Here is a 16,164-nt window from a genome sequence, read left to right as displayed (position 1 = left end):
GTGTCCTGATGGGTTTTGCACCCAGAGAATAATAGGTTAGATTGTTGATTTGAATTTTTAAAATCTGATTTCTTCAATTAAGGTTTTAATGTTCAGAATACTACATTCGGCAAATAAATTCATTCAGTAAACATTTACTGGGAGCTATGCAGTGACTGCTAGGAAATGAATGATAATGTGCCTGCCCCCAAAGATTAATAATCTGTTTTAAATCCGATACGGGTTAAACTGACACATCACCTGTAATTTTATTTAAGCTTTATGGTGAAAGCTTAGTGGTGTTGGATAGTAAAAGTGAAGACAGTAGGATCCCAAATGATTTCTCCATCAGAGAATATATGAAATTCTTTGAAGTATTTTACTTACTTATTCCTTTATTACTTCTCAATCCTTAAGTTTATACATTAGCCTCCCAACTTACTGACTCGCTGGTGATTCTTGTGGGTCTTCGAATATCTCTGAATTGTGCCTCCATCTCTGAAGTTGTTTTCTTCAAAACTAGATGGACAGTTTCTCTAGTAATTAGAGTCTGAATATTGCTGCATGCCTTGGGAGTTGGGTATGTAGGGTTGATTGATAATTAGGATGACCAGATGCCCCATTTTGCCAGGGTAGTATTCATTTTGTAATTACTATAACAGTGTCCTCTTTCACTTCTAAACTGTCCCAATTTAGATAACAAATTATAGTTACCCTATATAGAATATACCTAAGAACAGGATGATATTTTATGGGAGCACATGGGTAGAATCTTCCTTTTTTATACTCCCCCCTTTATCATTTCTATTTTCGTGTCGGTGTTACACATTTCAAGACTGTATTGGTTTTTTATACTTTCAAATTAGCATCCCAAGTAGTAAGCTTGATATCTTTGCCCAACACCACTTTCTTAATAAAGGAAATTCCTCTAGAAAAGTACCTTTCAAAATGTGATTAGACAGAGTGAAGGGATCTGGTGATGTGCAAAAAGTTATATATATATCCTGCCAAGCAGTGAAAATTTAAAGTGCTGGAGGAGTCCATTCGTGTTTTATAGTTTAAGGTACTATGTAAGGAATTATTTTTGAAGAAAATGTCACTGTTTAAAAAGTAAAGTAGTATTTTACCCAAAAAAATAAAGACTAGAGTACTGAATATCAACAAAAAAATTCTAGGTACATAGTAAATTGTTTCTTTAAGTACTCTTGACTTACAAGAAGTGAATAAAATGTTGAAGAAAGTAAACTTCAAAATAAAGAAGCTGAGTTTAATTCACTTTAATATATTCTCCATCTCAAAAATTGAGTAGTTGATACATTCATGACTTCACAGGCCACAGGTTATCTTCTGCTTTTCAGTCGGTTCTAGTGCTATTTCTTTGTAGCTTTATGTATGTTACTTATACTTCCAGTTCTTTATTATGCACCAAATGAAAATGCATCAAAAATGGTGGTAAATAGTCCTATTTGGATAGATAACATCCTAACTGGAACTAGTCATCATTGCATTTGAAATCATGATTGATTTTTAAAATTCTCTAAGTTGAAATTGATGTGCTTAAGGATATTTATTCAGATTCTACAGATTAAATTTGGGGGAAGCATCGTCTCAAAAATTTTTTTAGTCATAAAACATTTTAATTTTGTCCTGAAATGATAGTGTTATGACTAGTTCTGCCTCCTATTCCTACAGGCATGTATACCCTTGTAGACCATTTTTTGGACAGATACTGCCAGCTACTCTCAGAAAGCTCATTACCTTATGAGAGAATCCTTTTCATTTTAGGGTAATTCTAGTTATTAAAAACTTAATCCATATAATGGGTCAAAGTCTGCCTTGATGTAACTGCTACAAACTTCCCTTGTTTTGCTCTCTGGGAAAATACAAGTTCATTTCTTATGGTATTACATATTTGAATGTTGTTATTAAGTCTTCCTTTATTTTCTTATCCTTATATTAAGTATTCCCTCCTTCTTCAATCACCTTTTCCTACTTCTCTGTCATCTAGAAAATTGATAATGCTTTCTTTTACATCATCAATAAAGATACCCAACTGCTATTAGATGATATTAAGGAATTGTTGATTTTGTTAGGTACGGTAATCCTTTTTAGTTAGAGATGCATATAGAAATATTTATGGGAGAAATGACATCTGGCTTGGTATTTGCTTTAAATATATATATATTGTGTGTGTGTGTGTGTGTGTGTGTATGTATGTATTTTTTTTTTTCCCCTTTCACGTAAGGATAAGAGGGGAATAAATTAAAAAAACAAAAAACGGGCGCCTGGGTGGCTCAGTTGGTTAAGCGACTGCCTTCGGCTCAGGTCATGATCCTGGAGTCCCGGGATCGAGTCCCACATCGGGCTCCCTGCTCAGCAGGGGGTCTGCTTCTCCCTCTGCCCTCTTCCCTCTCATGCTCTTTGTCTCTCATTCTTTCTCTCAAATAAATAAATAAAATCTTTAAAAAAATAAAAATAAAAATAAAAAAACAAAAAACCATGGAGACCTAACTGGAAAGGTCTAAGGATTTAAACCAATAGGTAATCCTAAAGCCTCTCTCTAGTGACATCAGTGTATTAATTAACCCTCTTTTTTTTTTTTTAAGGTTTTATTTATTTATTTGAGAGAGGAGAGAGAGAGAGCATGAGTGGGGGAGGGCCAGGGGGAGAGGGAGAGGCAGACTCCCCGTTGAGCAGGGAGCCAACTCGGGGCTTGATCCCAGGACTCTGGGATCATGACCTGAGCCACTTGATTCCAGGACCCTGGGATCATGACCTGAGCCAAAGACAGACATCCAACCAACTGACCCACCCAGGCGCCCCTTAATCAACCCTCTTAATAAAGTATTATCACAAATTTCCCATTTGATCTTAATATATAAGGCTTTGTACACACATAGACCTATGAGTGTAGTTTTAAAATACAAGATACATATAAAATTATTTTGAAGATCTAACTGTGCTGAACATATTTGGGATGACGTTTTTTATGTTTCTCAGATGTCGTGTTCAAGTTCAGACTACTCATAGAGCTATACGGATTTAATTAGCATTACAATCAGTGAGGCCAACCCCTTGCCTAATGCATAAATCTTGTACCCGGTAAATCTTCGGTTGTTAGTTTTAGTCTCTCTTTAAGTATCTCCAGTTGAAGGGGAATACATCACACCTCAAGCCACTCTGTTGTCAGATCTACTCTATAATTAGGTAGTTCATCTTTACTTTGATAAGAAATATACCACCCTGTTCCTTATTCATTCATTCATTTATTGAATTTAAACTATGTTATAAATACTGGGGTCATTCTTTGGAATCCAAAAAATGACAGAGGCAGAGTGTGCTCTGGAAGTTCACAGTGACCTGAAGGAGACATAGACATCCTTGTTCATATAGATAATTTCCCTCAAGACTTTTCAAATCTTTAAAAGACAAATGTTGTTTTCTCTCTCCTGCACAGCTTGTCCGTGTACTGGTGTCTCCCACCAACCCCCCTGGTGCTACCAGCAGCTGCCAGAAAGCTATGTTCCAGTGCGGCTTACTGCAGCAGCTTTGCACCATCCTCATGGCTACTGGAGTTCCTGCTGATATCCTCACTGAGGTAAACCACGTGGGGGCAGGGGCTACTCAGTGCAAGTTGAAATCGGGAATCCTAAGAAGAAGTAGATGTCAGCTAAAGGAAAAACAGTAAAAGTTAACCATTTTTACATGTTAAATTCCTTATTGAGCCTCCTAAAACATAATCAGCATAGTGATGACAGTATTCAGCTCCAAAGGTATACTCATTCCTCAAATTTAATAGTATATAAATAATGTGAAAGCTTACAGGATTTCTCATTAATTTTATTGTATTCAACAGGAATGCACAGTATGATTTATGTTTTCAATTTTGAGAACAGTATGACTTAGTCAAATAAGACTTGAGACTTAAGTAGTCTTACATATTCCTAGAATTGTAAATTCTTTTTCCCTGATGTTTGGCATTTTTTGTTTCCTACCTAATAAGAAAAGGAAGTTAGTTTGAAGAAAAGAAAGGTTGAGTTTACTTAAACTATTTTTAAATTTTTCTCAAATTAACACATGCACCTTAAAAGAACAGATGATAATAAAATTTCTATAACAGAAACCTCTATCTTTAGCCTTACTCCTCCCTGACTTAAGTCTTGCTTCCCCTTTGTATAACCCTCTCACTTTACTTTTTCTGTCACCCCAGTAATTTGTGTTTAAATCAGTAATCAGGGTTTATAATTTTATGACTATATAAATACTGTTCCCTGCTAAGCCAGAGCCCTAATATCTTTTTTAAATATCCCTTTCTCTTTCCTGAGTTGTAGTAGTGTTCTTTTTTCATCTTACCTATTTTCTGTGTGCCTACGTATTAGTATTATCACATGCTTAACGTGTCATTTCCATCCCAGGCATTTTTCTTTCTGGGAGCCTTCCATCCATCTGCTCCAATATGGGCTGGTTATTCTCTCCTGTGCACATCTCCTGTCCTGGGACTTTTCACCAGCCCCCTAGGAGCTCTTGTTACTTTTCTCTTGACTTAAATCCCTTAGTTATCAGGGCCATGTCTTTACCTGCCCCCTCCCCCCAACCTTTTGGCTCATTATCTTAGTTTACTTAACTTCCTGAGAAAGGTAAATGGCAAGAGAATTTGTTCTTAGCTCTTTGATGTCATTCCTCTACTTTCAGAGTTATTCTGATGTTTGGCTGTGTATGGATTCAGAGTTGGAAATCATAACACTCAACTTTCAGAACATTATTTCAGTGCTGCCGTTAAAAAATCTGAAGCCATTTTTAATCTTTTTTTTTTTTTAAAGATTTTATTTATTTGACAGAGAGAGATACAGCGAGAGAGGGAACACAAGCAGGGGGAGTGGGAGAGGGAGAAGCAAGCTTCCCGCTGAGCAGGGAGCCCGATGCGGGGCTCGATCCCAGGACCCTGGGATCATGACCCGAGCCGAAGGCAGATGCTTAACGACTGAGCCACCCAGGCGCCCTTAATCTTAATCCTTTTTATGTAACCTTTTTTTCTCTAGAAACTTTTGGAATCTTCTCCTTCTTTCTCGTTTCCTGAAATATCCTGATGATGTGCAGTACTACAGACTTTTTTTTTTTTTCTGTCCTCCCCAATTATTTTTGGCACTCACTGGGCCCCCTGTAGACATGTGTCCTTCAGTTCTGAGAATGTTTTTTCATATTTCTTGATAATTTTTTTTATGTTCTGTTTCTGCAACTCCATTAAAAGATTGTTGGACTTTCTGTGACCCTAGTTTGTCTTTTTTTCTGTTTTCTTGGAGGTATTTTCAACTTCATCCTTAAATTGAAATTTTAATTTTTATATTTTAAGTTTGTTCTCTGATTTTATCCTAAAGCATCCTTATTTTGTAGAAATAGATTGTCTCTCAGAGAATACTATTAATTTTAGTTTTTTGATATTTTAAATGCTTATAGTCAGGTATTATTTCTAATGAAAGGCCTACGCTTAATGTTTTAAAATGTTATTTCAAAAAAGTGTTAGAAGATTATAATGCTGTCACTGCTCTTTTTGGTGTCTGAATTTTGGCATTTAAAAGCAAAACACAGAAGGATACAACATTTTCTTCTTTTGAAAAGAGGTTTTCTTCCTTGACTTTCTCTAAATTGTTATTTTTCCCCCCTTAATAGACCATTAATACTGTATCAGAAGTTATTCGAGGCTACCAAGTAAACCAGGACTACTTTGCTTCTGTAAATGCACCTTCAAACCCACCAAGGTAGGCAAAGGGAAATCTTGAGAGTCCCTCCGAGGAAGTCAAAACTTATTCTGGGTTTTTAGTATATCTCGTATGTACCTCTTATTCTCTTAAGTTCAACTGTCTGTTTTGAGACTAAAAATTATCTGACAAGATAAACATGTTGCTATTTTTAAAGAGTTTTTGTGGTCCTCAGAGCTTAGGTATTTGGGCTCAGATATCACTCTTCCAACTCCTCTTCTGTGCCTTAAGCAAACAGATCACTTGTCTACGCTGCAGTTCTCGTTCCTGTGAAATGGAGATGGAAATAGTAACTTGCTGGACTTCTGGTTGTGCTTCTACAGTCAGCAGCAGTGACTGGTTATTGATTTGTGCACTTGGGTTGCAATGTTTCTTTTTGTTCTTTTCTTTTTAAACACAACAGACCGGCAATTGTAGTTCTTCTCATGTCCATGGTCAACGAAAGGCAGCCGTTTGTACTGCGCTGTGCTGTTCTCTATTGTTTCCAGTGTTTCTTATATAAAAACCAGAAAGGACAAGGAGAAATTGTGTCTACGCTTCTACCTTCCACTATTGATGGTAAATAATTTTGTTCTAATTTCTGTTTTAAAATGTAAATAGTCTTTCAAGCTGTTAATGATAAAATATATCCTAAATGATGAAAGACCCTGGATGTAGTAGAATATTTAAAATATGGCATTTCCTTGAATTTGCTTTAGAAATGCAGTTTTTAGTTAAGACAGCAATTTTCTGGAATATCATCTCATCAATTTGTTGCCTAAAATGTTCTAATATTTCTTTGTCCTGCTACCCTTCTTCCAAGGTTCTTTTTGTCATCTTTCATTTTGTTTTGAAAGGCAGACTTTTACACATGTAACTTAATACTGCTGATTAACAAATTTTAAAAGAGTATTTTGTACTGTTCGTGTGTGTCTGTAAAACAACATTTGATTTTGTATTATCATCTGCCTGCCATCTTTGTAGCAACAGGTAACTCAGTCTCAGCTGGTCAGTTACTCTGTGGAGGTTTATTTTCTACTGACTCACTTTCCAACTGGTGTGCTGCTGTGGCCCTTGCCCACGCTTTGCAAGAAAACGCTGTCCAGAAAGAACAGTTGCTCAGGGTTCAACTTGCTACGAGTATCGGCAACCCTCCAGTTTCTTTATTACAACAGTGCACCAACATCCTCTCACAGGTAATGTGGCGAGTGGAACTCTTTAAGCGGGGGAAGGTCCTAGCAAGGATTTAGGAAAGTCCTTAGTAGATGCAGGTGAAAAAAGAAAGTGGTGTGGACTTACCTGCTCATTGGCTCATTGTAACCAGAAGCAGTTTGTGGAGAGAAATCAATGAATGTTCTTACACAAATGGTTTTGCCAAATGGTTAATAAGGTCTGCTTCATGATAGGAACGCACACTCTGGACAGAAAGGTGTTTCGTTTTTCTTTCTGTTTCCTTTTACATTATCCACAGTGTTCTTGCATGTCCTCTTCTTCTGCTCTGTAGCCAAATTTGGGTCCGTTTACAAGAGGGCATAGAACACAGTGGTTCATAGCTGTGTGCCTCCCTCCTTCTCTTCCCAAACCAATCAATCTTCCTTTCAGAAAACAAAGGTAGAATACCAGTCCATCGCTTATATAGTTAACCATTGTACTCCTTGATGTTTATGCACTCTCAAATCTTCAAAACCCTAAGGCACATAATTTAGCTAGTAAGATAGAGAAAAATGTAACTGTTTGCATTCCTCTAGATCCCTAATGAGAACAGCAAAGCTTCATTGAAGTGTGGATGCAAAGGTATTTAGGGATGTCACTTACTCTTGGATGATTTGTCCCCATGCACCAGCCTTGCTGTTGAACAGTTCAGGTTTACTCTTTAGCAAAACCACAGTCATCAACATTCAGAATCACTCAGAGTAAAAATGTACTTAAGTCTAAAATTGTGCTGTGCCCTGGAATTTTCCAATTTTCCTGCCTCCCTCTCTGTGATAAGGTCCTGTGTCCTTATTAATTTTTAATTTTGTCACACTCGTTGAATTGTTTTACTGTGAGCTTTTAAAGAGACATCAGTGCCATCCACAGGAAGCAATAAATTAAAGGTGAAGAATTATGAAGAATTAACTATAGTGAAAAGAGGGTTGTACACTCCCTTTGTTGTTTAAAATCTGTTTACTTAGACTGAAAGCTTATTTTATCTTGGAGTTACCATTTATTTCTCAGTGATTTGAAAAAACTACCCCCAAATATTCATATCCTTATGTATTTAATACTTGTCATTCTCATGTTGCTGTCTTTTGAAAACAGCTTCTCGTAAGCCAAACAGCAATTTACTGATCACTGCCACCAGAGAGCTTGCTCTGACATTGTCTTCACAATTAATGCATAATGAGAAATTCTCAAGATAGTGGTGTCTTCCCACTCTGAGTCATCACAGTGCTATAAAACTGATCCTTTCACCTCCAAAATGTAGATGCATTGTTACATAATAAAAGATTTGAACTGTCCTGTCCCAAAGTATTGGTGTGGGTTTGTAGAGACCATCTGTGAGGGATTTTTCTAGATTTAAATTTTTCTAAAGCAGTAATATTTATGAGTAATTTGTATTGCAGGGTGATAAGATCGACAGACGGGTATGTATTGCTTGTTTAAGCTTAGGCATTTCCCTCTTACAACAAGGCTTTTCTTTGTCTTGGGTTTTGCTGATGGTTTTTTTTAACTGCTTGTTTGAAGTTGTATTCTACTCACACTTTCATGCGTCAGCAAGTTTCTCTCTATCGTAAGTGGCTCTCCAGTTTTTCTCCGTGGGATGTTTTCTCCGTGTAGTGGTGTTACTAAGAACTGTGGGAATGAGGCTGAAGCTGTACTTGCGCTTCCTTTGGGTATGCTTGCACTTTCTGGAATTCCTTGGTTTGGGTTTTTTTGTGTTTCTTCACCTAAGCTTGTTTATTTCCTCCTGAAACCATTTCGAAGCTAGTAAAATTCAGGGTGAAGAATTTTGTCTTTAGCTAGTCAGTACATGAAAGAATATGATGCCTTTTATATTAAATTATTGAAAATGTACAAGAGTAAGTATAATTTTGTAATTTGAAAGATTTTTGAGTTAAATATTTGAGATTTGAGTTAAATATTATGGGTTATTCTGGACGTAACCCATATGGAACAGTTACCATTGGGGGTTAGTTTTTGATGTGTGTGGGGGAGTGTGATTTGTGTTTGGTTTTGGTTTTTTTTTCTTGTGGAGTGTTTGGCAAAAATGGAGTGTACCTTAATATTTATGTTTGGTCATATGTTCCATTGTGCAGTGTTGACAGTAATAAACTGAAGCCTGTTACGAATTATATCTTTGTGTATAAGCATGACTTAATACCTGTTAATCACCCACACTGACATACTTGGCAGCTTTAGCTTCCAGAATTTTTGATATTAGGTATTTTAAAAGTATACATGTCAATCATTTAGAAGGGAATTTTTTTGAAGTATAACTTATACACAGTAAAATGCACAGACCTTAAGTATTCAGTCAGATGATTTTTGATGGGTGAATATACCTTTGTAACCACCACCCAGAATAAGATGTAGAACATTTTCATAATCTAAGTTCCATCATGCCCCTTTCCCATTAATTCTCTATTCCCAGGGGCCACTGCTAGAAAGTGAATCTAATTATAATACTCTAGAACCTCATTGTAATACTTGAAGAGTAGAAGTTTCAAGTGTTAGCTTTTTGTATTTTTATAAACAATGTAAAATACTAAACTTGAAATCCACAAAGTAGGAATAAGAGGGATTTTTATTTAGAAAATAATAAGGAAAACATAATAGTCTATGTTAAAGGTAAGACGACTCAGCTTCATTTATTTTGTTTGTGGTTCTCTTCCATCCTATAAAATCTGTGATTTCTAGTCATGAAACCCTTTAGAATGCGCTGAAATTATAATTTCAGCATCCATTTGTTTTTCCAACTCTCAGTGGTTCATACACTCTTGGGGGCTGAGAAAAGATATGTGCTTTTTCTTGACTTGAACCTGTAAACAATCATTCAAATATAAACATATAAACAAAATGAATAGTTTCATGAAATTATTCTAGAAAGTGGAATGTGGCTTTTTTTTTTTCTTTTGGGCTATTCTGGGTAATTATCTTGTGAAGAATCCATCAGAAGATCAGAATGCAATGACATAGAATGTTTTGACAGCCTTTAAGGTCTAATTTCTAATTTTATTTTTTGGAGGATAGAGTAGCTTGATCAGGATTTTGTTGGATTGATCTTACTGACAGTTTGTAATTGTACACTGGACAAATACTATAGCAATTTTGTACTTATTAATAGTTTTCGTTTTGGAAAATTAAAAAAAATTAAGACTAGAAAGTAGGAATTCTACTACCCAAAAGTAACGGTTGGTTAATTTTTTTTATTTTTTTAAAGTAGGTTCCACACCCAATGTGGAGCTTGAACTCATGACCCTGAGATCAAGAGTTGCATGCTCTACCGACTGAGCCAGCCAGGCATTCCCAGTCTTTATTTTTATACTGTTTATTTTATTTTATTTTTTTAATTCTTTTTTTTTTTTTAAGATTTTACTTTTTTGACAGAGAGAGAGAGAGAGACAGTGAGAGAGGGAACACATGCAGGGGGAGTAGGAGAGGGAGAAGCAGGGAGCCTGATGCGGGGCTCCCCTGGGATCATGACCCGAGCTGAAGGCAGATGCTTAACAGCTGAGCTACCCAGGCGCCCCTATACTGTTTATTTACATAGGAGTGATCATACATTAGATTCCATTTTGTATTCTGCATCTTTTCTTACACATATTTTCCAAGTTATTAAACACTAAATAAACATCACTTTATATGATTGCATAATATTTCACCAGATTGGTTAGCTAACCATCTCCTTATTTTCAGACATTTAATTATCTTCCCTTTTCTTCATTATAAATCATGGTTTGATGAGCATCAGAATAACATAGTCTGCACAAAAAACATTCTTACACAGTCCTCACTTCGTATATTTCTAGTATGCGTAACTTTTTATTAATGTAGCAAAGCAAGGAGCACCTGTATTTCACTAAGGCTTAAAAAAAATTTATGGGGGCGCCTGGGTGGCTCAGTCGTTATGTGTCTGCCTTCAGCTAAGGTCAGGATCCCAGGGTCCTGGGATCGCGCCCCACATCGGGCTCTCTGCTCGGTGGGAAGCCTGCTTCTCCCTCTCCCACCTCCCCCTGCTTGTGTTCCCTCCCTCGCTGTCTGTCAAATAAATAAAAAATCTAAAAAATAAATTAAATAAATAAGTAAAATTCATGCCAGCAATTTTACTGTTTTTTCATTTTCCCAGTTCAAACTTTATTCTGCCATCTATTTTAAATTGGGGGCGTTAGTCCTACTTAGTAGGTAGAGAGCAAAGAATTGCATAACTAGAAGGGATGATTCATAGTTTATAGCACTCATAGAATACTTATTTGTGTACCGTATGCTGTTAGAAGTTTTAACAGGTATTAACCCATTTAATCCTCTCCACAGCTTAATGAAATGGGTATTGACTATTTCCCCCATTGAAGGATAATGATAAGGTTTCATGCTGTTGAGTTTTAGAACCAGGATACAAATCCTGGTATTCAGAGCCTATCCTTTTAATTTCTGTGTTTGAGATTATTTAATCCAAAGGCCTCTGGTTAACTGAATGAGGGAATTGGGGCCCACATAGCATATTGAACTTGTACAAGGTAGGGCAGTGGAAGATTTGGTTCCTCTAATTCCCAGCCAAATGTTTTCACTGGTACCATACTGCCACTCTTAGAATTAAATTCAGTCTTTAAACATATATGTATGTGGGCGCCTGGGTGGCTCAGTCGTTAGACGTCTGCCTTCGGCTCGGGTCGTGGTCCCAGGGTCCTGGGATCGAGTCCTGCATCGGGCTCCCTGCTCGGCGGGAAGCCTGCTTCTCCCTCTCCCACTCTCCCTGCTTGTGTTCCTGCTCTCGCTATCTCTCTCTGTCAAATAAATAAATAAAAATCTTTAAAAAAATTAAAAAAAATAAATAAATAAACATATATGTATGTACTTTAAAATACGTATATATGTATATACATGATTTAGAAATTGAAATGATATAAAAAGTATACAGTAAGAAGTCTTGGCCCCACCCACCTCTGTCATGGTTCCCTGCCTCCTATTATTTATTTCTTCTGTTGTCTTCAGGTGCTTTTTATGCATAGCCACTGGTTTGTTTGTTTTCCAACCTAGTACCATTTTGAACCACCAGCAAAATCAAATAAGATTGCAGTGGGTTAGATTATGTAATTCCCCACAACCTCACGAACAGTATGTTATCAGACTTGTATTTTTATTTGGATTACATAAATTTTATAGATTAATATAGCACTAATATCTTCATGATTTTGAGTTTTTCTGTCTAAGGACATGGTGTCTTTCTATGGGTTTAGGTCTACTTTTGTGCTCTTAAATTTTCCTTGTGTAGTTTTTTTTTTTAAGGTTTATTTATTTATTTTAGAGAGAGAACAGGGTGGGAGGGCACAGAGGGCACAGAGGGAGAGAGAAAATCTTGAAGCAGACTCCCTGCTGAGCCCAGAGCCCGGATTGGGGGGTGGTGGGCAGGGCTCAATCCCAGGACCCTTAGATCTTGACCTGGCCTGAAATCAAGAGTCTGCCACTTAACCTTAATCGACTGAGGCACCCAGGTGCCCCATCCTCATTTTGGTGTTACACAGTTTTGGTTAGGCTCATTCCTGAGTACTTTATCTTCTTTTGTTGCCATAGTTTAAGTGGGGTGGTGCATTCTATCTTGATTCTAACTAGTTTTGTTTAACTTTGCTGTTATCCTTCAGTTAGACCCCAAAAGGTGTACTTCTAGAAGATCCACATTTTAAAAAATTTTTTTATTGTTATGTTAATCACCGTACATTACATCATTAGTTTTTGATGTAGTGTTCCATGATTCATTGTTTGTGTATAACACCCAGTGCTCCATGCAGAACGTGCCCCCTTTAATACCCATCACCAGGCTAACCCATCCTCCCACCCTAGAAGATCCACATTTGAATCTAGTTACATTTTGTTTATTCAGACACCAGCCAGTGATTTGATAGGATGCCCTGTATATACAATGTAGGTATTTTTGGTACTTGCAGATAGTATTCCAAGTAATAATAAATTTTTTATATATAACTAGGGGAAATCAATGAAATATTTGTATTTATTTACTTGAGTAATTAGTTGAAAGTTCTCTGTGGCACATAGTCAGTTGAGAATAACTGTATTTTTTAACTTTCAAATCTACTTGGGTAACATGAAGATATACCATGGGCATGGTAATGACGGAGAGGCAAGGAAAACGTAAGAATAATGCATCATGTGAAAGCTAATGCTTATTTGGCAGATCGTTTTGAAGAAGTCTAGTTTGAATTTGTTTAATTAAATGTGAAATATACTTGAAAATAGATTATAGAAAGGCCAAGATACTGACCTCAAGGTTCATGAAGTTGCAACAGTCTTTTTTTTTTTTTTAAAGATTTTATTTATTTATTTGAGAGAGAGCTCATGAGAGGGGGGAGGGTCAGAGGGAGAAGCAGACTCCCTGCCGAGCAGGAAGCCGGATGTGGGACTCGATCCCGGGACTCCAGGATCATGACCCGAGCGGAAGGCAGTCGCCCAACCAACTGAGCCACCCAGGTGCCCAAATTGCAAGAGTCTTGAGTGATTTTTCAAAACACAGTGATAGTTACTTTAAATCCATTCTTTGTCTGGCTTTGGATAATTGTATTTTGGATATTTTCTGAAATTACCTCAAAGTAATCCATTACTGTGCTAAATTCCATTTATTTGTTTCAAACCACTTTTGTTCTCTTAAACAAAAATAGGTTATGTAATGTAATATGGGAAGTGGCAATATTATGAGCTAAGAGACTATCCCACATAGGAGATATAAATGTGTTTATTAAAATGTAGGAAAGTGTCATTTTGATGGATGTGCTAGTTTTCAATATTGTTTAATTATAGTTAGCAGTGGTATAGTAGTGGTTTGGGGCAGTTAGCTAATTTAAATAAATCTTTTTCTTCATTATATTTGTGATTCTCATCTGGCATGTTGTAAGTGAGTCTGCAACATGGTTTACTTATTATTCTTGTTAGGGAATATATTCTCTAATGGAATTTGACTAAATAATTCAGGAGATTATTTCTTTTTATTTTTCCCGATAATTTTTGAAGGAGGTAGAATTTGTCCTTTTATCAGAAACTTGTTTTTAAAATTTTGATTGAAACATCTAGGCAAATTTATGTTATTATAAAGTGTTTTCAGATTGATAAATTTTTTCAAGTACCCACATCATGCGTCTTCCTTAGCAGACCAGGTTTTTCCACTAGTAGTATTTTAGATAACTTGATATATGTTTATGAACATAAATCAGTTTTTTTTTTTTAAAGATTTATTTATTTGACAGAGAGAGACACAGTGAGAGAGGGAACACAAGTAGGGGGAGTGGGAGAGGGAGAAGCACGCTTCCTGCGGAGCAGGGAGCCCGATGCGGGGCTCGATCCCAGGACCCTGGGATCATGACCTGAGCCGAAGGCAGCCGCTTAACCGACTGAGCCACCCAGGCGCCCCGAACATAAATCAATTCTAATTTCTGCTCTCTATTCATTTTGGGAAGTACAGCCCATAGAGAACACAAGAATGCATTCTTTTGTTCAAAATTTTTTTTTTAAAGATTTTATTTATTTATTTATTAGAGAGCGAGCGAGAGAGAAACCGCATGAGAGGGGAGAGGGTCAGTGGGAGAAGCAGGCTCCCCGCTGAGCCGGGAGCCCGATGTGGGACTCGATCCCAGGACTCCAGGATCATGACCTGAGCCGAAGGCAGTCGCTTAACCGACTGAGCCACCCAGGCTCCCACCTCTTGTTCAATTTTTTACGTGTGGATTCCTAACATATCTTTTATAAGATGTTAAAGATATTTTAATGGGAATGGAGAGGGATCTTAGGGCAACGTTAAGTTTGAAAAAAAAAATAAAATGAGACTTCTGTCAACTTACCTATTTATTGCAGGGAAGCAAAATACAGACAAGAGTTGGATTATTAATGCTGCTCTGTACCTGGCTAAGCAACTGTCCCATTGCAGTAACGCATTTTCTTCACAATTCAGCCAATGTCCCATTTGTATCCTTTATGTTTCAGTAAGATATGAGTAAGTATTCTTATTTCTTCCTCTCAAGGAGAGGTAGTTCTGTATTCTAAATATGTGAATTCATCTGTGTTGCAGCTTTTCCAACTGTTAAGGTGGTGATGATGCTTATGCTGTGTGTATATATGTGTGTGTCTGGTACCATTGTTTGTTTTATGCTTGCTCGGACTACGTTTTATGTTTGTTTTAGCTTGATATAGAAGCTTTTGTAGAAATTCTTACATAAAATATGTGTCAAATTCAAACTGTAAAGTAAAATACTCTAGATACTATGAACCGTTAGTCTCCTTAACAAAAAATTTCAGCTTACAGGACAAATTGCAGAAAATCTTGGTGAGGAAGAGCAGTTGGTCCAAGGCTTGTGTGCCCTTCTGTTGGGCATTTCAATTTACTTCAATGATAACTCACTTGAGAGCTACATGAAGTAAGTAAGGGGAAAATGCTAGGGGAAACAACCTGCTAACGTCATCAAGTGATAAGGATAAATTTTTTCTGCCAAAGTATAGTGTAGACCAAGTTTTATGTTTTGTTACAACTTTTTTTTTTAAAGCATCTCAATATGCTTATCTCTGTAGAGAGAAATTAAAACAACTAATAGAGAAGAGGATTGGCAAAGAAAACTTCATAGAGAAACTAGGATTTATTAGCAAACATGAGTTGTATTCCAGAGCATCTCAGAAACCACAGCCAAACTTTCCCAGTCCAGAATACATGATATTTGATCATGAGTTTACAAAGCTGGTAAAAGAACTTGAAGGTAAGACAAAGTTTATATTGATTTTCATTTAAAAATACCTATGATTATTTTGTATATGTATATTTTGGACACAGCCCAAAGCAGGTTTTTTTTTCCTAGCTCTTGGTTTATAGTTCATTGAAGGATTTTTGGTGTTCAATAAGATTGGAAAGACTATATCTTATCTGTCAGGCAGTTAGGCCATATGTTTTTGCTGGTTAAGTCTTAATAATAAAATAGGATTTAAATTTTTTTTTTTTTAAGATTTTAAGATTTTGTTTATTTTAGAGAGAGCCCACGCGTGCGTGCGCACTTGTGAGTGGGGAGAGGGACAGAAGGAGCGGGAGAGCGCTCTCATGCTCTCTCTCTCTCTCTCAAATAAATAAATAAAATCTTTAAAAAAAAAAAAAAAGAAGGAGCGGGAGAGAATCTTTTTTTTTTTACATTTTATTTATTTGTCAGAGAGAGAACACAAGCAGGCAGAGAGAGAAGCAGGCTCCCTGCTGGGCAAGGAATCCAAT

General features: G+C 36.6%; 1 protein-coding gene across 2 annotated transcripts in view; it reads left to right on the top strand.

Moving 5' to 3' along the window:
- Nucleotides 1-16,164, top strand: part of USO1 (USO1 vesicle transport factor) — a 91,400-nt gene that overhangs the window by 61,007 nt on the left and 14,229 nt on the right. Inside the window, exons 10-17 of one of the 2 annotated variants that reach the window (XM_021702329.1) lie at nt 3,437-3,577; nt 5,647-5,735; nt 6,139-6,293; nt 6,699-6,910; nt 8,321-8,341; nt 14,772-14,882; nt 15,213-15,331; nt 15,483-15,664. In XM_021702329.1, the coding sequence (XP_021558004.1) occupies nt 3,437-3,577; nt 5,647-5,735; nt 6,139-6,293; nt 6,699-6,910; nt 8,321-8,341; nt 14,772-14,882; nt 15,213-15,331; nt 15,483-15,664 (1,030 nt within the window). The remainder of the gene's footprint in view (nt 1-3,436; nt 3,578-5,646; nt 5,736-6,138; nt 6,294-6,698; nt 6,911-8,320; nt 8,342-14,771; nt 14,883-15,212; nt 15,332-15,482; nt 15,665-16,164) is intronic. The other variant, XM_021702330.2, reaches the window with a different exon arrangement.

Source organism: Neomonachus schauinslandi, chromosome 2, assembly GCF_002201575.2.
Source record: "Neomonachus schauinslandi chromosome 2, ASM220157v2, whole genome shotgun sequence".
Lineage (NCBI taxonomy): Eukaryota > Metazoa > Chordata > Mammalia > Carnivora > Phocidae > Neomonachus > Neomonachus schauinslandi.
This window is presented reverse-complemented; position numbering and strand designations above follow the sequence as displayed.